Source organism: Oculina patagonica, chromosome 6 (genome assembly GCF_052425735.1).
Source record: "Oculina patagonica isolate OP01 chromosome 6, crgOcupat, whole genome shotgun sequence".
NCBI classification, from domain to species: domain Eukaryota; kingdom Metazoa; phylum Cnidaria; class Anthozoa; order Scleractinia; family Oculinidae; genus Oculina; species Oculina patagonica.
Window position 1 is genome coordinate 6637069 of NC_135763.1, and position 22589 is coordinate 6659657.

Sequence of the window (22589 nt, forward strand, 5' to 3'; positions counted from 1 at the left end):
ACTTCATTGAGTTTTAAGGACCTCGGTCCGCGACCATGCCAAGCATTCAGAGTTGCCTGATTATCGACTTGCGTGTCCATTCTTCAGTCCCTGACACTGGATGAAAAAGACTTCAACTTTTACGTTAATGTATTCGTTCACCAGACTGTCGTCCCAGTAGTCGTCCAGACTGCGATCAGCTGGATGTTAGTGGAAAACTACGTACTGCTGTCCAACGAAAAGCAGAAGCATCAGTTGACAAAGATACAGAAAAACGACATTCCTGGATCCAAAGAATGGCCGGTATTGCCAAACGTCAAGAAAACGCCAAAACCCTATTTCATTTCTTAATTGTCATAGTCTATAAGATTCGAACTTTGACCGGACACCGTACCTCACCGATTTCGCTGAAATTTGGCATGCAGTCTTGTTTTAGGGTCCTAACTACCAAATGGATATTAAAAAGTTTCAATTCTTTTTATTTTGGAAAATATCGAGAAGGCCGATTTGAAGCGTCCGTGACGGCTCGCCAACATGGCGGATCGAAGGTGTTCTTGTTACTTCGACACTGAACTTGCCGTCACAGTTTCTCGATCATACTTGGCATAGTTATAAAGAACTATCTTTCTTCTTTCTATATATCAAAATAGATTCGGCAAATGTTGAGTTTGGATGATCAACGGCCAAGAAGTTCGAAGGTATGTTAACGATGTTTTGAACAGTCTCAAATTTACTACAAAATGAAAGGCTTATAACTCCACTGTTATCTCGATTTAGAACAAGCCATTTACCATGAACAAAGCTTTTTCATTGGTGAATTGATTCCATTAATAAAAAAATTGGGGAAATGTAACCGTTAAGAATAAAAAATTATGGAACCTCTAGTAAATTGGCCATTTCAGCGCCATTTCAGCGGATCAGCTCATTTAACAGCAAATAATCGGGAGAAACATGAAAGGGTTACAGTCGTTTATAATAAGCAGTTTCCATGTATTCTTTGCTTATCTGAAACAAATACATGATCTTTGCCAAAGATATGGCGATTTTTGAGCGTACGATCGTTTCTCCAAATTTTTATGTCGGCAACTTTATTTTATTTGTTGTCGAGATTATACGCTGTTGTTATTCAATATTCGTTTCACAAGAACTTCTGTTGCTCGCATTTCCCAAATCACTGTTTAAGAAATTGCCCATTCCGTAACAGGGTCATTCTTACTTTTTCTTTAAAAATTACTAGGAAAGCAAGAATGTCATAGAACGGTTTTTTACTAGTAAAAATACCTGTCAGACAAAACTTCAACTGTTTGTGTTATCTGGCTGTTTTCACAAATATGCAAATTTAGGAATTCTTAAAGTGCCTATCTTTAACTATTTCACGCTTAAAGATTCCTCTAAATCTTTTCGCCTACCTTTTGGCCAAACGAAGTTTTGTGTCTCCAAGCAGAATGCTCGTTATCAGCAATGAAAGTCGAAGAGATACAGAAGCTCGAGTAAAATTCTAACTGCTGTGAAATGAACATCGTTTGAGCTTGACGTGTATTTATAGATTGCGCTCGAGCTCCGTTAATTAAGTTTATTCATTTGGCGATCAGATAAAAATCAATGAATGATCAGAGTTATTAAAGTCCATTTCTAAGCACGAGAGACACGGAAGTTTGTTTCAGAAGCATTTATGCATAGAAATACCGGTTTATTTTTGAGCGGTAAATCTGCATTTATAATAACTGGGAGTTTGGGGTGTTTTTTTTTTTTTGAGGGGGCTCGGGGGGGGGGGGGGTGTGGAAGTGGTGCCTTCGTATCCTCTTTTGTTCTTTTACACAGTGGCCTGAATTTGGAACAGTTCGGGGAATGGATTATCAATTACTCTTCGTTATGCCATGTCACCCCTTAATGTGGGAGCGCCGCGCCTCAATTCACGATAAAAAATTTATGGCCGCCCGGTCCATTTATGTAGTTCTCCGCCAGGTCTCTCAATAGGCAGGTTACGAGCCTAGTGGCCCATCCAGCCGGAGCTCATACCGGTTTCCGCAACGTGAAGCGACAACGAGTATTTTTTACTCCACCCGGATGGGATGCTATTCCATCGCAGGGTTACCTCCCTTCCCGAAAAGCTAAAGATTGACTGGTAATCATTTTTTAACCTGGGTAAGGAAAAGGACTCTGGGAGTTGAGAGGCTTTCCAAAGAACTTAACGCATTGTCCCCCAAAAGCTCTATCCAGGACTGTTTGGTCCAGAGTCCAGCGCAGTGACCATTGTTAGGCCATCACGCTCCCCAACCGTGTAAGAAAGTGCAAAAATCTGCTTGTATAAGCCCTGGGGTTGTACAGTTTGGTACGAAATGTGGGCTTTTAAATGTGTTAATTAAGTTTATTCATTTGGCGATCAGATAAAAATCAATGAATGATCAGAGTTATTAAAGTCCATTTCTAAGCACGAGAGACACGGAAGTTTGTTTCAGAAACATTTATGCATAGAAATACCGGTTTATTATTGACTGACGCGGTTAAAAAATACTCGGCTTCTAGCGGTAAATCTGCATTTATAATAGCTGGGAGTTTGGGGTTTTTTGTGGTGTTGTTGTAGGAAGGCGGGGGGAGGGGGGTGGAAGTGGTGCCTCCGAATCCTCTTTAGATCTCTGACACAGTGGTCTGAATGTTGAACAAAAGAGCTCATCTGTTAATAAGCATAATGCGAGCTGATTTTGAAATGAACATGACTTTACGTTTGTGTCATCAGTAATTATCGTGTTCGAAGAAGGCGTGGCTTATTTACTCGCGGCAAGAACAACATAACAGTGAAACTAACACATTTTCCTCATTGATTTGAAATGAATTTCGAATCAATTCTTTTTAGGGCAAGTTAAAAGATACAAATGTTTTTCGTCCAGATTTTTACAAAAAAAGCAGGTGAGAACTTGGCTCTTTTTGTTATCTCGGACTTTTTTTTTATTAAAGTCGAACCTCTCGAGCTCCATAAGGACACCTCTCGTGATGCGTCATGACTTACATCACGTATGTCCTTATCGCCGACCTAGGTGAAGAAAGGGACTAGAAAGGTGTCTGTTGGTGTTCCTCAAGGGTCAATTTTAGGGCCGCTATTGTTTGCCATCTACATCAATGATCTACCTACCGTCCTTCGAAACAGTACTGTTACATTATTTGCTGATGATACGGCCCTTCACTGCTCTTCAGAATCAGCTTTAAGTTTGCAGACTATGCTAAATGAAGACCTTGTCATACTAGCACAGTGGCTTCACGAACACAAACTAACATTAAATGTTTCGAAATCTAAATTTATGCTCATCGGTGGTCCGAAGAAGCTTACTTATTTCAGCGAAGTGGCCTTGTCAATCAATGACAGAAGGCTGGATCGAGTTAATTCTTTTAAGTATGTGGGTGTGATTATCAACGAGAACTTGACTTGGACAGATCATATAGAAAACCTCCGTAGTAAGGTATTACAAAGGTTGGGCTTACTTCGAAGAATTAAGTGTTCTCTACCAAGAGATATCAGAGAACTTTTCGTTAAATCAACTATAATACCTCTGTTAGACTATGCGGATGTCACATGGGGAGACAAAGCCAATTTGACTCTTATGAAGAAAGTCCAAGTTCTGCAAAATTTAGCTGCCAAAATTGTGCTCGATATGCCAAGGCATTCATCTGCTACCGAGGCGCTCCAACAGCTTGGCTGAGATAATTTAATGGAAAGAAGAAGACTTCATAGATTAATTTTGTTTTTTAAGGCATTAAATGGCTTGATTGACTGGGATTTTAATTTTTATAGCTTTAAAGACATTCATAATTATAATACTCGTGGACGAAATGACATTTGTAGGCCCAAGTCATGTCGCTCCTGGGGCCAGAACCTTTTTATTAATCAAGCTGCTCACGAATGGAACATTTTACCCGACAAAGCAAAAAGCGCATTTGACATTTTAACTTTTAAAAGACATATTAGAAGTATTTGATAAGTTTTTTAATTTCTTATATTCATTTTTTAAAATTTAACTTTTTCATCTTCTATTTTTAATATTCACTTTTTAACCATTTTTATCATATTTGTTATTTATTTTATGCAGGGCCCCACTGAAAACCACCTTTTTGTGACGTGGGCTCCCTGCTAAAATATCTTTATTATTATTATTATTATTATTATTATTACTACCGTAAATACTCGAATAAGCCCCGTCTCTTGCTGAAGATTGTACTGAAGAATGTCCAATAGAAAAACTGAGCGGTAAAACAAGCACTTTGAACTGCAGAACGTCGCTTTTGATGGAAAGAAATGTCCAAGTTTGTTTAAGAGTTGCTTTGTAGTTCTGTTTCTAGTTAAACAGATTTCCTTGAATAAGCGCCGCATCGGGACTGCGGCGCCGGGGGCGGCGCTTATTCGAGGGCGGCGCTTATTCGGGGGCAGCGCTTATTCGAGTAGATACGGTATGATAGTACAGAGGCTTTCCGAAGAACTCAACGCAATTTCCCCCCAAAGCTCGAACCGGGATTTAAAAATCTCAAAAAAGTGTTAATATGAATTGTAAATCCACTCATAGCGGTCTGGCCTTACTAAAACCTGGAGAGAGAAAAGACAGTGGGCAGATAAATGAAAGCTGTTCGAGAGTACGCTGTTGAGCAGATTCTGTGAAATTCCCCTTTTTATCCTTTTCTCTCATAAGCCCTCCCAATTCAAGGCCCATATATTTCTTCCAAGTCAACTGTCAAAGTTTAAGGCCACTTTTTTCCTACCAGGTTACCGTCTTGAGAGTTTTAAATTTTATTAAATCTTGGTGACACTGTCCCTTTAATTCATTAATGTAATTCAAATCAGTTTATAAAAATAGGTCACCAGGGGTGACATGAGTCTAATGCCGTATGGCATAGTGATACAGATTGCGCGGTTTTCGTAAGCCGGTTAAAATTGGTTAGAGGTTTGTGTTCGGGAGTTTAATTTAAAATGCTTATAGCAAGCTAGGGGCATCGTGGATGATTATGGATGAAAACGAAACAGTCACAAATGTTATATGCTTCACAAAATTTAAAGTATGAACAGGAGTTGATGTTACTTCTTCCGTATTGTCCGTAAAAGCAGAAACGATTAAACATTTGGACAAGATTGCGTGACGATTTACAAAAAGCATGTTCATTACAACAAGGGTTGAAGAACTTCACATCGTTTTCTTTCAGATTTTTCACCATTTTGATGATGACCCTTGAAACAGATTTTGCAATAAAAGCACTTGAAATACTGACTGTTACTCCATTGTACTGTAAGCACTTAGTGACAGATTTTCCTAAAAACGGGTGTAAATGCTCACGTCAATAAAATGATGACCTTTTGAACGCTGGAAACTAGGCAATTATTATCGAGCTACCATACACAGGAGCGAAGACTGTTTATCATGATGTACAAATTTCGCGAATCATCACTTCCATATCAATGTAACCATTTTATGATTTTTCTAGCTGTAAGAAGAACTTAAGATCTCTGAGAGTCGTAAAAGCATGAAATTCGATTTCAGTGTATGGCAAAGGCCGGTACAGTGTAATACTGCAAAGCGGCCAAACAAACGCATTTTGATTTAGTCGCGTAACTTGATTTACATTTATCCATGTACATCTTTTATTTTTGAAGGTTTTTGTTTGCACTGTAAAGAAAAAATAGGTCAAAATTCGAATGACTTAAATACAAAATACGAGGTAAAGTTTTCTATTTTTTAAAACAAAATAAATATTTGGTCGCATTGTGTAAATAAACGCGAGTCGCCGTCGAAATATTTTTTCTCAAAGACGTCTTGCTTTTTAAGCAAGACGAAAACACAAGTGCTGAACTGAACTGAAAACGAAGATTTATTTTCACAAAAAGCTTACAAATGTCTTAACTGGAAAATTATTTCGTCCTGTTCAAGTGTTGAATAATCGTGACTTGAGAAAGAATTTTTAATTATGCGTGGGAACACGTGTCGCTGATTGGCTGTTTTTAATTGAAACTAATCGTGCGTGTCCGTACGGAGTCCGTTCTTGCAGCTGATCATTGTTTTCTACATTACAGCGAACGATTATCGATCCCGAACCATTCCCTTGGGATTGCTAACAGCTTTTTCATATAACAAAGAGTCTAATGCGCATGCGCAAAGCGCACGCAAGCATTAGACTCAAAAACGTTTTTCAGAAAACAAGAAGTTTTTTAATTTCGCTTTAAGCCACCGCACCCCAACCACGGATATAAGACCTACCACATTTAAAAGGCCACATTTCGTACCAAACTGTACAACCCCAGGGCTTATACAAGCAGATTTTTGCACTTTCTTACACGGTTGGGGAGCGTGATGGCCTAACAATGGTCACTGCGCTGGACTCTGGACCAAACAGTCCTGGATAGAGCTTTTGGGGGACAATGCGTTAAGTTCTTTGGAAAGCCTCTCAACTCCCAGAGTCCCTTTCCTTACCCAGGTGTAAAAATGATTACCAGTCAATCTTTAGCTTTTCGGGAAGGGAGGTAACCCTGCGATGGAATAGCATCCCATCCGGGGGAGTAAAAAATACTCGTTGTCGCTTCACGTTGCGGAAACCGGTATGAGCTCCGGCTGGATGGGCCACTAGGCTCGTAACCTGCCTATTGAGAGACCTGGCGGAGAACTACATAAATGGACCGGGCGGCCATAAATTTTTTTATCGTGAATTGAGGCGCGGCGCTCCCACATTAAGGGGTGACATGGCATAACGAAGAGTAATTGATAATCCATTCCCCGAACTGTTCCAAATTCAGGCCACTGTGTAAACGAACAAAAGAGGATACGAAGGCACCACTTCCACACCCCCCCCCCCCCCCGAGCCCCCTCAAAAAAAAAAAACACCCCAAACTCCCAACTATTATAAATGCAGATTTACCGCTCAAAAATAAACCGGTATTTCTATGCATAAATGCTTCTGAAACAAACTTCCGTGTCTCTCGTGCTTAGAAATGGACTTTAATAACTCTGATCATTCATTGATTTTTATCTGATCGCCAAATGAATAAACTTAATTAACGGAGCTCGAGCGCAATCTATAAATACACGTCAAGCTCAAACGATGTTCATTTCACAGCAGTTAGAATTTTACTCGAGCTTCTGTATCTCTTCGACTTTCATTGCTGATAACGAGCATTCTGCCTGGAGACACAAAACTTCGTTTGGTCAAAAGGTAGGCGAAAAGATTTAGAGGAATCTTTAAGCGTGAAATAGTTAAAGATAGGCACTTTAAGAATTCCTAAATTTGCATATTTGTGAAAACAGCCAGATAACACAAACAGTTGAAGTTATGTCTGACAGGTATTTTCACTAGTATAAAACCGTTCTATGGCATTCTTGCTTTCCTAGTAATTTTTAAAGAAAAAGTAAGAATGACCCTGTTACGGAATGGGCAATTTCTTAAACAGTGATTTGGGAAATGCGAGCAACAGAAGTTCTTGTGAAACGAATACTTGAATAACAACAGCGTATAATCTCGACAACAAATAAAATAAAGTTGCCGACATAAAAATTTGGAGAAGCGATCGTACGCTCAAAAATCGCCATATCTTTGGCAAAGATCATGTATTTGTTTAAGATAAGCAAAGAATACCTGAAAACTGCTTATTATAAACGACTGTAACCCTTTCATGTTTCTCCCGATTATTTGCTGTTAAATGAGCAATCTATAAATACACGTCAAGCTCAAACGATGTTCATTTCACAGCAGTTAGAATTTTACTCGAGCTTCTGTATCTCTTCGACTTTCATTGCTGATAACGAGCATTCTGCTTGGAGACACAAAACTTCGTTTGGCCAAAAGGTAGGCGAAAAGATTTAGAGGAATCTTTAAGCGTGAAATAGTTAAAGATAGGCACTTTAAGAATTCCTTAATTTGCATATTTGTGAAAACAGCCAGATAACACAAACAGTTGAAGTTATGTCTGACAGGTATTTTCACTAGTATAAAACCGTTCTATGACATTCTTGCTTTCCTAGTAATTTTTAAAGAAAAAGTAAGAATGACCCTGTTACGGAATGGGCAATTTCTTAAACAGCCAGTTGGGAAATGCGAGCAACAGAAGTTCTTGTGAAACGAATATTGAATAACAACAGCGTATAATCTCGACAACAAATAAAATAAAGTTGCCGACATAAAAATTTGGAGAAACGATCGTACGCTCAAAAATCGCCATATCTTTGGCGAAGATTATGTATTTGTTTAAGATAAGCAAAGAATACCTGAAAACTGCTTATTATAAACGACTGTAACCCTTTCATGTTTCTCCCAATTATTTGCTGTTAAATGAGCTGATCCGCTGAATTGACGCTGAAATGGCCAATTTACTAGAGGTTCCATAATTTTTTATTCTTAACGGTTACATTTCCCCAATTGTTTTATTAATGGAATCAATTCACCAATGAAAAAGCTTTGTTCATGATAAATGGCTTGTTCTAAATCGAGATAACAGTGGAGTTATAAGCCTTTCATTTTGTAGTAAATTTGAGACTGTTCAAAACATCGTTAACATACCTTCGAACTTCTTGGCCGTTGATCATCCAAACTCAACATTATATTTTGCCGAATCTATTTTGATATATAGAAAGAAGAAAGATAGTTCTTTATAACTATGCCAAGTATGATCGAGAAACTGTGACGGCAGGTTCAGTGTCGAACTAACAAGAACACCTTCGATCCGCCATGTTGGCGGGCCGTCACGGACGCTTCAAATCGGCCTTCTCGATATTTTCCAAAATAAAAAGAATTGAAACTTTTTAATATCCATTTGGTAGTTAGGACCCTAAAACAAGACTGCATGCCAAATTTCAGCGAAATCGGTGAGGTACGGTGTCCGCGAACTTTAAAAAAAGCTCGAAAATTATGGAGTATTACACTTAAGGAAGGTGTTAGGATTATTTTACTACCCCACAGCTGACACTCGCTTCCCTGATATAAAATTTTGCCCCAGGGAATGCCAAACAAAAATATACGCACTTCCCTATTAATTTCTGGATCGACTTGAGGGGAATGGTGGACTCTCTGGATAGAATGGCCTCGCGTAGCTCAGCAAACTTGACTCTATATTTTCTTCCGGAATCACAAACGCGAGACTTGTCGAATCAATGACCATTCCTAGGAAAGTTAAACGCATCGAGGCTGACAAAACACATTTATTCAAAACCAGAAAGTAGCCCAAGTTGATTAATACTTTGTAGACTACAAACAGAGCTTCTAAGGCTGACTGGCGGGTGAATCCAGGGCTCCTCCATTCCATAGGTCGAGACCAAATACCCCCTCAGGCGAAAATCTCATTTACTGGCCTGTCATCAATGTACAGGGATCCCGTAATCCCCTAATTCCTAAAATATTTAGTGGAGCCAAAGCTCAGCGTCCGATAGACGAAAGGAGAGTTTTTCCAGCCAAAAGGAAAGGTTGTTGACACCAAGTATTAGCCCTTCCATTCCACACCAAAAAACTGTTTTGAATCAGTAGAAATTAAAATATGATCACATCCTGATTTGTCGTCTATTTTAGAAAAATGGCAGTTCTGGTAGGCGAGATTAGAGACAAAATCAAGAGTAACCAGGAAACATGGTGTATTTTTCATGCAGAGGTTTAAGAATCTTGCATCGACGCATGACCTAAGCTTGTAAGGCTTAACCGGCTGTTAGGGAAAAAAGAAGACAAGAAGGAAACACCTTACCCACAACACCCCACACATGTACCGCACCGGTAGATTAACGCTGTAGCAAGGACTGGGTAATAAAGTCTTCAAATTAAAAATTCTAAAACAAAACCTTAACGATGTGGCACTGGGGAATCATACTTGGCTGAAAAAAAGCCACATGGCTGGGAAAAATGCAAATGATAGAGCGTGCTAATGCCCAACAAGTAAAACCTACAACGGCGCTAAAAGAGAAAACTAGCCGAAGAAATGTTACATCTAAACTCGTTTTCCCTGGAGGCCAATGGGTTTCTATGACGACGTTTAAGCTGAGTTGTAAGCGTGGTCGGCTGCAATGCTGAAGACGGAGCCGTAACAGTAGTGGGCAGCATGAAAGCGGAAGAAGAAACGGGAACCGTTCAAGAGCCCGAAAGCGAAATGAGGTTGGAAATTGGAGCTTGTGTCGGTGAACACAGCTGTAAAATTGCAATAATTCAGGCTTCCTGTTGAGATTCAACGCTGGTCAGGAGCGGTATGTTGAAGGACCACGCCTCGCCTTTCCAACGTACGCAACAACTAACAATTCTAAATAATTAAATTAGCTTTATATAACGTCAATGACGTCACTAGCGATGCTAATGAACTACCAATAGCAACAAATTGACAAGTATTAACGGTATACATAAATGTTCGCGGTTACAGTGCACCCCTATTAAACAGCTACGTACCAGCTAATATTCCTAAGGACATAAATAGTCACAAATGCGTGTCTACGACATCACTTATGCGGGACCTCAATAGACCTTATCACGATTTTCGACGTCATCTTGACGAGTAGGCAAAGCGGGTAGAAATTTAAGTGTTTGTATGGGAATCTGACCGCAAATATCTTTTACAAAAGTTGAATTTTGGACAGCTTATGGATGGAAAATTAAGATACTAGGCTAAAGTTTTTATTTGCCGAGTTTGAAGGATGTAGCTGGGCTAGAAAGCGTTCAGTTAAGTTTTTAACTTTTCCATACATTTGTCTGTATTTTTTTCCGCATGATTGACGCGGTTCGCGGGAAAAATTATAGACAAATGTAAAGAAATTAAAAACGTAACTGAACGCTTTCTAGCCCAGCTACATCCTTTAATTTCGGCGAATAAAATCTTTTGCCAAGTATCTAACTTTACAATTCATCAGTTGTCCAAATTTTTGCAAAAGATATTTGCCGTTGGATTCCCAAACAAACACTGCAATTTCTACCCGCTTTGCCTACTCGTCAAGATGGCGTCGAAAACCTTGATAAGGATGTCTTAGATAAGCTTAGATGGTCTGACTAAAAACACAAAGACCTAAGCACAATGCTACCTATAAACAAAATAACAACGGGTTAAGTTGCAGCCTATCTAATTAAAAAAAGTCCAAAAGTCAGGGCACGAAATCAATAAAAAATTAGGAACAGTGAATTAAATTTAATTTATAATTACCAAAAGCAGACAGCTTGAAAAAAGTACTTGTATTTTTTTAAACATCTTTTTTTCACTTTTATAAACCGAACTTACGGATGGATGGATGCGATAAATGAATGCAAACCGAGCACTACAAATTATTATTGGTAATCAAATGGTGACGAGTGAAATTAGGAAATAATTTCACGCGCGTTTTGTCAAAATGCTAATAATTTCCCGAACCTTTAGGCGGGGTAAATTATTAGCATTTTGACAAAATGCAAGTGAAATTATTTCTTAATTTCACGAGTATACCATTTGATTACATTATAAAATCATAGGTGACAAATTACGCTTGCATTCGTAGGTTTTTGACTGGTATATTGCATTACGAACTCCGATCTTTGAAAAGTGGAAAGCATACATTTTGCTCAAGTTCGTAAGTTTTTTAGTCTTTGAAGAAAACCTTTTAGAGATTTCTTTTTGCTGTTGACAAAAAGTTTCAAAGATGAATCAGCTGTCAATTATTTCTCACATTATGATCGTAGTTCGTCTCGAATGAACACTCGCGAGTGGAATAATTGTTTTATTAAAAACACCCAAAGAATTTCAATATTTGAGCTCCCCGCAGTTTCCAGCTGTTAACACTGACGCGTAAGCCTACCATATTTGTGGTCCATGGTCTATCAGCTCATATAACATGGCCTGTAAACCAATCAAACTCAGGAATCGCAATATACCATGGTTAGTTTTTAGGCGGTAACGCCTATATGCTATGGCCCGGTGGACGGCCGTGTGAGGAGTGAAAGATTACTCCAACCGAGTAGCACTGGGAACTAGGCACTTTGTTGTTTACTCAGTTTCGGTACGCCATCTTTGATTGTCAATGAGTATGAATCAACTTTAAGAGCATCCATCGGCAAAACGCGTTTGATTTCTAACGCACAGTTAAACGGAGCTTTGGGGTCAGGGGAGAATGATGTACTGGATAATTGTGAGCTCGCTTAAAGAACTTTTTTACCGTTGTACGTGTATTCGAAGTCGGCATACGTGATGGCAGACTAAGTTGACTGATGTTGAATTTGACGAGTGAAGGCCGGTTAGTGTCATAACTTTTGAAACCTTTCCAAAAGGGAGACCGATGGCAGCAGTATCTTGATTTATAGATTGCAAAGGTGAGCTATCTGAAATCATTGTTTGCTTTGACGTGCATTGTTGTCGATAATATTTAACTTTTCTCTTCGCGACTCGCCATCTTCCTTTTACTGCTTTTGATAATATTTATTCGGGTATTTATCTCAAGCCATTAAAAATAACACAGTGACGGTATCCGTATTCCTATTTTTACGAGAAGCCAGAGTTCACTCAGAAAGAACTTCTACCCTATTGCTGATTTAGCTGATCTAAAATGTTTTGTTTGATAAGTTGCATAAATGCATGTAAGTGATTCTAGTAAGCGGTGTTGACTTCATTACATTTCAGACCATTTCAATACGGAAATTTCACACAATCTTCAGTATCGACTAGGGGTGGAAATCAAATCTGGGCCTTTCTGTTGCTAAATGACGAAGTTCATAATGATTTAATGTATTTATCTTATCATACTGTAGGTTTGTAATGTATTGGAGGTTCGTTTTGTAGTCAAGGCAAATAAAAATTAAAATGAATAAGAAAAATGCAATTTCTGGGATCATTGTAAAGCGTTATCGCCTGTGCATGCATGTATGCGTGCCGGTTATTAATAACAAGTAATGTTTACGGTATACATAAATGTTTGCGGTTGTACCACAGGAAGATTAAAAAGCTTCATGACAGGTAATATCCCTAATAAAAAAAGACCCGGTAATTAGTGGTGGGGGACAGAAGGGCGGGAGCCCTTGAAAAAAGGGGGTAGGACGCACAGGAAGCAGGATTCTTAGAGTAGCAGTAGCGGCAGCAGTACCAGTACCGGTACGGGTAGCGGTACTACTACTACCACCACCACCACCACCACCGCCGCCGCCGCCGCTGCTGCTGCCACCCCCGCAGCTGCTGCTGCTTTTATTGTCTGCTACTGCTACTGCTGCTGCTACTTCTACTCATCCCTGTGGATGCAAGTGGCCACAAGTTGTCAAAAAAGGCCATTTCGATGCCACTGCGCGCACCGCAATTCAGTACTTGAAGTAAAGAGCAAGACTTGCGTTGACTTGCGTTGGGTGGCAAACGGGTGAAAACTTGCGTTGACTCACGTCAAATTTGGTCTCGACCAAAGTGAACGCAATTTTTTGCAAATCATCGCAAGTGCACGGAAGTCCTGGCCAAACGGAGACGCAAGTGGACGTAATTTAAAAGCTACCGGCTACTTGCATCTCCGTTTGGTCAGGCCTTCACATACACGTACCGTGATACCATTAGCAGTATTACGTCAATGAAACATATTTCTTACAATTAATCTTGTTTAGATTTCTTAGTTGCGCTAAATGTCAGTGTCTTGCATTTCTTCTTTCCAGGTACCTACAATGGAATCAACTTAGCAATCTAACCTCCGGATTATTCTCCAACCTGAGGGATCTGATTTCTTTGTAAGTTTGTTACCATTTTCATTGGATCGGACTATTAATTTTTCTTGGTTTCTTTGCACGCTGGCGCCATCGCTGTAGTAAAAGGAAAATAAGTTTACATTATTTTGGTGAAGAATATGAACACATGATGTTTCATTTCTTTAATATTCTGGTGGTTGTGATAGATATGAAACTCGTTTTTTCTTTATAATTTTAATACTTTACTTCGTTTTTTACAGGGATGTTAGCCACAATAAAATAGAAGTGCTGCCAAAAGGAATATTCCAAAGCTTGCAATGGCTAGAATATTTGTAAGTACATACATGTGGCGAGTATTTCAAGTTGAAGATTCAAGGAAAAATGTCTTCCGAACTACATCTAAAAACTGTCACAGTAAATTTTTATCGATGGATACTTTCCCTTGCAAGTCGCAGGTTGTTCATGTTCCCCTAAATCTTAAATTTCTTAAAGGAGAGTGATTCTCCAATCTTGTACGTAGTTTAGCGCTTTTCCTGTTTTCATTCTTTTGTGCACTACTCCAAAATTTGCAGTTACTGCTCCCGATTATAACATTGCCAACCTTGGGCGGCCCTTACTTGATAACTTTTACATAGTGTGCATGGGGTAACCTATCAAAAGGTGTCGCAACCAGAGATTACAGATGTTGCGGAATTAGAGCTAGAAAGGCTATTTTTACGGCAGACTACCGTAACGTAACGACGCTTGCTAATGTTGAGATGTTGGTCCACAACATAAATACGCACACACAGACGGTCCAACAACTGTATTAAACGGCGAATTTTTTTTGTTAATACCTAACGATTGATTACAAATGAATTAAAACAAAACAAAACACAATGAGGGGCGACAAAAATAAAAAAAAAACAAGTAATACAGAGAAACATGGCTTACCAATTGCTGGAAGGAAACAAGGTCCGGGGAACCGACTGGAAACTTGACACGAAGTGAGAGAGAAAAAGGCCGCACGAATATAAAGAGTAAATTAGCATACGGCCGGCGAAAAATATAGGCATGCAGAATAAACACACAAAGCAAATATTACAATTTGGTAAAGTGACGCAGCAGAGACTGTCACTCGCGAATTGGCCTGCTTAGCCACTCGCGTAGGTGCAGATAAAACAAACTGGACGCTACACCATCGTCTCTCGTAGACGGAAGGATGCCAACTACGAAAGTGACGAAACTATAACAAATACGAATAAATAAATAAAAGCAAATCACTAAAAGCCGCGACAGTAATCTTGGATTAAACAGCGTTTTTATGTCCTACTTTGGAGGGGTCGTTACTAAAAACTAGCATATTAGCCCTTAAATCTTCTCTTCTCGGGCTAATATTTGTTTTAAAGACGTTAACCTTCCGCGGGGCAACTATCAGCCGATAGTTCCTCGACAGAAACACTCCATTGTTTAAACAGAACATAGGTAAAAACTATAGATGCCCGGAACCCCAGATGTGTGCATTGATTGTTGAGTATCGCTGAACGACTTCGCCTCCATTCTCATGTTTTGTTGTTATAATGATCCTCGATACGGCGTTACCTTAATGGATCATCCCTTTATCCACATATCTATCTCTCATACCTTATTTCATACTCGTTCCTATACCAGAGATTGAAACGTGTAACGCGCGTTCACAGTGTTTGAATATTCAGCTTTGCCAAGTACCATATTTGGAAACACGAAGAGTTTGTACGTGAATACTTTATACACTTAATGACACACGCAACAACATTTTCGATTTTGCGGTATATTAAGTTACGTGAACTCCAATCTTAGCGCCATAACTTTCTTTTAGAAACTAAAGAAATTCAATAGGTGTATCAAAGTAAAGTTCTCCAGACTACTTTTAAGACGATGGAACAGGAGAGTTTAACCAAATTTAACTTTACTCAACGAACTTGTTCAAAAACAGGATTACGCCATTGAGCATGAGATAGTGCGAGCTGTGAATTTAATCCAAATATTGCAATTTTGATTGGTTAATGTTTTCTCGTGATTTTCTTAATACAGTACATACTGGAAACGAATATGCAAACGCTTTGTTGCATATCAAATCACGAATTTCGTGATGAACTGCTTGACAAGGACACCGGTCTGGGAGTTATCATATATTCGTATAAATATGGCCGATTCGTCTTTTTGAATGACACCAAACTCAATATTTGTGACTTTCTGGAAGCCCTCCATGGAAGGGAAGTAGAGGAATTAGAACCAGAGTCTGGTCTTTCCGCTCAAGATTTATCCAGGGCTCTTGCAAGTATGGAAACAGAATATGATCGGTGGGTTGCTAAACTTCTGGTTTGCACTGGAAAGTCTCGACAAGGAATTTATGATCTTGGCTTTAAACCTGACAGAGTTGTAAGACTATTGAGAGAACTGAAGGAACGGTTTTGTGCTTGGGAAAATAGCAATGTTGCAGCCAAAGACATGGTAGAACTGAGGCTCAAGGAAAAGAAAGACAAACTGGAGAGAAAGATTAGCGAAATTGAGAAGACAATGGAGCTAGTGCGGGGCAAATGGACTGACGCTCGAGTTGGGGACCTCGAAGAACAAAAGATAGCCCTTAAAGAATCTTTGCAAAATACTGTGGCAACATTGGATCGGCGAAGCAAACAGGATGAGCAACGATTCAACCAAGCTGCCAAGAGGACTGCTCGTAGACTTGTTGTTGAGCAGAGAATCACAAAGCGAAGTTTGGGTGCAGGACGAAAACAGGAGCTTGACTCAGAAGATGAGGAATGGCTAGTGAAGTGCATTGAGGACAAGGCGACCATTCATGGAAGAAGACATGAATCTGTTCTTTATACGCATCACCGAGTGAAATGCAGAGATCTTCTAAATATTGCCAATTACCGTCGATTTAATCAAGGGAAGAGACTTTTGAAGTCAGTTTCAAGCATAACCACCAGGGCCAGGCCGACAAATAGGAGGTCACGGTAAGCGAAGCGTCACCTAGGGAAAGGATTATGGTGTAGCAAAAAACCACCCAAGACTGAAGATCGTGGAAATGAGTGCACTCACCATCAGAGAAAGCAAGTGCAGCTGGCTAAGGAAGAATTTTTTTCAGCTGGCAATGCCAATGGGAGCATTTGTATCAGCATGGATGATAAGGCGTACTTGCGTCCAGAAACATCCGAGGGAGCTAAAGGGGCCCGGCAGCAAACTATTCTCCAGCCGGCAGACGAAACCAGGGCTAGATCCTTGCCAGTACATGATTTTCCTGAGGCATCAGTGTACATTACCCCATCTGCGTTCAGGTTTATCCGCAAAGAGACAGAAGTGGTCAAAGAAGAGGTTACACTGGTCACCAAAACGGATGATAGTATTGTGGTTGTTGAACCCAAAGCTTACGTGCCTACTCATGCATCAACCTGGGCGTCCAACAGCATGCGCCTTAGGTGGGAGAAGCCAACTATCCATGAACCGGAACAGTTAAATATAAATCACCAATACTCGGAGGCACTTCGTGGCTTATGTGCTCGAGTGCATGACTGTACGTTCTATTTCATGGATTCAACAACAGAGATCGATATTCTCTCTGTGACTGGGGCTGACAACTGCCCTCACAGAAAGTATGAACAGCTGCGCCTACATTCTTTAGAGTACCAGCTTACAAGTGCAAGGAAACTTTGGGAAGAAAATCAGGACATTGAAGGCCCTGAGAGGGAGATTGGAGACAACATGGTCAATGTTGTCAATTGCCTTCTAGATTGTGTAAGTAAGGCAGAAACGGATATGAAACATGTAACTGGTGAACAGTTGCAGAGGGTAATGAAAACCGTACTTGATCAATGTGATGAGGTCCTGAGAAGAATCGCCTGCCTCAGAGTGCCACCTGTGTATCCACGCCTACTAGAGCTAACTGATGCCGGCCCAGGAGTGGGGGTGTCCAGTGCAGAGTCCAGAATGCGAATTTTAGAGAAAGCAAGAATTCATGGCAACGAAAAGGTTTTGAGAATTCACCGTGCAAGAGAAGACTCGGGGCAGAATGAAGCAGAGAGACTCAACGCATGTATTGGTGATGCTCTGTGTGATGGAGGCAGTCTCAAATGGCAGATATACGAGACTTTACATGGACTTTCTGAAGAGGAAGTTAAGGGTCTTTCAACGTCAGAGCTAGACGCGCACAGCAAAAAAGTTATGGAAAAAAACGCGTGGGCTGTTGCTGAGGAAGTGTGTCTTCGAATTGACGACTCCCCAGCGCCACGGGGGTATGTTTCAGCTTTTTTGGTCGACCGACCAGAAAATCACTTTTTCTACAATCGCGAGTATTTGAAGGAGTATCTTGGGGTGACTAACAATCAAAAGAGGTCTGTTCCGGGGCATGGGTATTTTTCAAAGCTGGAAAAATTTGAGAGCGTTCATTGTGAGAAAGGAGAGCTATATATGGAATATAGGCGAATGTCATGTCAAGAGCGAAATGGCCAACTATGTGAGTTTTGCCAGGATGATGACACTAGCGCTTTGCCACTTCCAACTCGAAGACCATTTCCCGACTATAGCAAGCTTCCAAATTTCCATTACCTCTCTTGGAATGAAACTCCCACTGATGGCCGTGACCCAGACGACTTCCAGCCTCGAGCTCAGATTAAGCGGTTGTTCGAGGATGGAAAACTAGTCTGTGGGGACAGCGAAGCCATTAGAGAGTTTTCAGACAAGTACATTGTCCCCGAAAAGCTTGTGGCAGAGTATGCTGAGCACCTTGCCCAGATAAAAATGCGTAAAGAGAAGAAGAAAGAGGAGACCGAAAGAGAGCGAATGGAACGGCAAAACCGGGAATACAATGATATTGACTGGGTTGGACTGTACAACTCCGATAAGCTGTCGTCCTTGAGGGTGAACGAGCTATCGTTGTACCTCTCCTATCACAACATGACCTTCAAAGGGAACAAAGCAGAGAAGGTCGCGATGATCAAAGCACACATTGGCAGCTTGCTGTACGATACTATGGAACGTGAACAACCTCGGCAGCCCCCGTTAAACGTGCAACAACAAGTGACTTCGTCAAATTTCGAACTCGAAACTGACTCAGGAAGTGATGTAATAAATCGAGTTGTCGGTTCCAGCTCAAGTAGCTCAAGTGCTGAATCGTCAACGGAGACTGATTTACCAGAACCCTGTCCGGAAAATTTACCGCCGTCAAAATATGGACGAAAACGCGCACGGGTCGAGAGAGACGATTATGTCAGCTGGGAGAACATACTATTTTGATACAATTTTTTGACACTCGTAAATTAATAGTCTGGATTGATATTCGCTGGTAGTTTTGCTTATACTTAAAAGTTTTAGTTTTCCAAAGACTTCGCGTGTTTGTTAACAAATAAAAGAGTCGTTACCAGTACCTCGCTTTAATGTTCAAGTTTTAAAATTTTTCGCTTTTTGTAACCGTCGCTTCCATTGATGAGTGCTGTAGCATGCGAACGTTGAGAGAATTTTAGGTTCTCTTTTTTGAAACCATACGAAGTCCATGTGTTATGTTTGTTGCTGCTGTTTATGTTTTATTTCTTGTTAATAAAATTTTTTCTGTGCCGGAAAAAAGTGTAACCCTCCCCCTTCTGTGAAATAAACAGGTTTGGCCCTCCCCAATTCGTAAAAAATTTACTGATGACCCTCCCCTCCGAAGCCCCGGCCCACCCCCCCCCCCCCCCAATAAAAAACGTACCTTCCCTAAGCATATAATTATGAGGGAGGCCATCACTCACTCATGATGCCAACAACTCCTTGGGGGAAATTTGGGGAATTCACGCGTTGGTCATGCATTAAAGACCCGGAGACACCAAATGAGTTGTTGTGTATTTAGGGTATGAAAGACATGTTTATCGTGATTAAATACAATAGGCGAAAACGCTAGTCAAGCCCAACAGTACAGATACATGTAGCGAGGTGACCGCAATTAACTGGCATATTGTGATAGCTAATAAGCGAGCAACAAAAGCAAGAGCGTAGTTAGCAAGTGTACTTCTTTTGGAATTCATGCATTGGTCATTGGAATAAAGAACCTGAGACCCCCAGTGAGTTGCTATTATGTTTATTCAATAAACGCAAATCTTCTTTTCACTTTTTTTTATAGGCACATAAAAAAGTACGATGCAATAAATGTACTGACTTAAAATGTACCAATCTTGTTTGAAGCTTAAGCACTATTTTAAAAAAAGAGATTAACTGAGGGGTTTTTGCGTCGTTCATTGAAACGCTGCATGTACTGGTTATTATTGTTCTTTTCAACCAGTACCGTTTGTCTGTCTGTCCGTCTGAATTTTATTGAATTACAGATTGGTACTACAAAATAACAACGACATAATTAACTTGATAGCAAACAAGAGCAATATCAACAAAAGTTAACGGTATACATAAAAGTTCGCGGGTAGACCGACAACATATTAAACAGCTACCTGTCAGCTAATATCGCTAAGAGAATAAAAGTCACGATAATTGGCCTGTTCTCAACCCCATCACTTTTGTGGGTACCTAAATTATGAAATGCTTGCCTAATTAATTATAGATATCTTCGACCTATCTTCAAAAGAACGATTCTACGATTTCGATTTTTGCTTTTTTACGTAATTCTTTATAATAGTTTGTCCAATTGAGTTGACTATCCAGATATTTATTAGAGTAAATAACTACACTGTATTATATATTTACTTAGCATTAATTTTTCTCGACTTTAATACAAGCCAATAAGTGTCAATTTATGGAATTCGGAGTTTAAATAAAGTTTCAGTTTAATTCAGGTCAGATCTGTCCATCTGTCTATCTATCGGTCTTGCCTATCCCTACTCGATTCGCACTATATCTTTTCCGGATCGAATCTAGTCCACAGTATTGTACAACCCTTCCGTTGCAAGCTGACTCTGTCTCTTTAAAAAGAGAAAAAAAACTTATATACAGCGTTAAGAACATGAAAACATTATGTGTATTTTGCTTAACATTTTGGTGGTTCTAATAAATATGAAACTTATTGTTTTTGATCATCACCTTAACAGTTTTCATAAGCTTAAATTCTCGTTTCATTTGTTACAGGTACCTTAGCCACAATAAAATAGAAGCACTGCCTGAAGGAATATTCCAAAGCTCACCAAAGCTTTCTTCTTTGTAAGTACATGCACCTGCTCAGTATATAAATTGAAAGATTTCAGGAAAAATGTCTTCAGAACTACATCGAAGAGCAAATCATAAATTTTCGCAGCAAATGTTTTTTATTGATGTTTACTTTTCCTTGGAAGTTGCAAGGTATTTAAATTGCATAAATTTAATTACATTTCGTTAAGAAGATCGATTTTGATATTTTTGAGTTTAGTGTTTTTTTTTGTTGCTGTTTTCATTTCTCGTAGTCGTTACTCCAAGTATAAGAGCTATAGTAACGCGATGTTAAGAAGAAAGAAATCATTAAGGGCAGACAATACCTCACTGAGACGCTACGTTCAGTTACGCTGTACTTGTCCATCCGTCCTTTTTTTGTCGGTCGGTCTGTCTGTCTCTCTGTCTGATTATCTGTTAAATTCTGGTTTCATTTGTTACAGGGACCTTAGCGTCAATAAAATAGAAGCACTGTCTGGAGTAATATTCCAAAATTTATCAAGTCTGTAGACTTTGGAAGTACATGAATCTGGCAAATATTTAAATTTAAAGATTTCAGGAAATATTTCTTCAACGAACAACATCAGAAATAAAATAAAATAAAAAACACGAAAACAGGCAAAGCAAACTAAATTACATAATTTCTTACTTTATATGCCACTTCCCTTTAAAATTTTGAATAATCTATTTATTTTCTTCACAGTTTCATATTTAATAATCATTTTGTTCTAAAAACTTTGTATTTATGTCCGGTTTCTTCTGCAGTCCCACAGAAACAATTTTACAATAATAATAAAGAAGTTTAGTAAATCCAAAGAAGGGCACTGCTTTGATGTTATTCGAAATATAACATTTTGCAAAATAAGACGAGCTACTTGATTTCATAAGAGGTACCAGCAAGATTCAAAATAATTTCAAAACTGTCTGACGTGGGGACACTGGTAAAAAAATGACACAAAGTTTCTGGTTCAGCCTCACAGAAAGTAAATAAATAATCAGTTTTGAAACCAGTTTTGTTTTATTATGCATTCGTGAAATGTCTTGGTATTCACGTGGATAAAATACTGTCGCGAGCGAAAAATTGGTTATCTACAGCTCGTGATGATAATATGTTTTGAACTGACATGAAACGTCCGTTTTTACTGAAATATAGATAATTTCAAATCCATTTTTCTCTCGCGGGGTCAGCTTGGGTGCTAAAGTTTCAGCAGGTTTTGGTTAGCTGTACTTAAGCTGTTGCCATGGTAAGAGATTTCTTTGGTACCTTTATTTTGGCCTGTATTGCTCGAATGTTGAGTGGAAACCATCTTAACTTGAGGACAGGATAATTGCCTATCGTTCTTGGTGCCTGATATTTCAACTTTTATTTCCCAGAAAGTCTAATAACACTTGGGATCGCTACTAATGGTGAAAGTTTAGCGATACTCTATGGATGGTCGTAACTTTTAAAGGATTGTTATCTTCGGAACTTTACAATGACGTTAAGTATGACGTAAAGTCAAAGGATGTCTCAGAAAGCATATAGATGGTCTGACTTAAAAACCCAATACTCTTTCACAACTGTCACTCCAAGCAACCCCTGAACCAAGGAAAAACCTTTCGAATCTAAACCTGGTATAAGGCGTTATTAGAAAAGTAATGAGACGGGGAATTATCGTCATTATCACTGTAGTTGCGACTATAGTTTTGAGAAATTTGAAAATTAGAAACCGCTCAAAAACGAATTCTACGCCTCTCGGGCCATAACATTCTTGCTGTCATAATTACACATGTAAACAAGTACGACACAATAAAACGTACTGTCTTGAAATGTACCAATCTTGTTTGAAGCACTATTTTTAAAAATGATTAACTAAGTGTTTTTTTTTTCTCGTTCATTG

At 39.3% G+C, this 22589-nt stretch overlaps 1 protein-coding gene across 1 annotated transcript in view; it reads left to right on the plus strand.

Annotated features, from left to right (window-relative positions):
- LOC144656582 (uncharacterized) overlaps positions 1–21219 on the plus strand; it is a 432902-nt gene extending 411683 nt beyond the window's left edge. Inside the window, exons 16-19 of the mRNA XM_078516801.1 lie at positions 13558–13629; positions 13848–13919; positions 20653–20724; positions 21153–21219. Of these exons, the coding sequence (XP_078372927.1) occupies positions 13558–13629; positions 13848–13919; positions 20653–20724; positions 21153–21219 (283 nt within the window). The remainder of the gene's footprint in view (positions 1–13557; positions 13630–13847; positions 13920–20652; positions 20725–21152) is intronic.
- The last annotated feature ends 1370 nt before the right edge of the window (positions 21220–22589 follow it).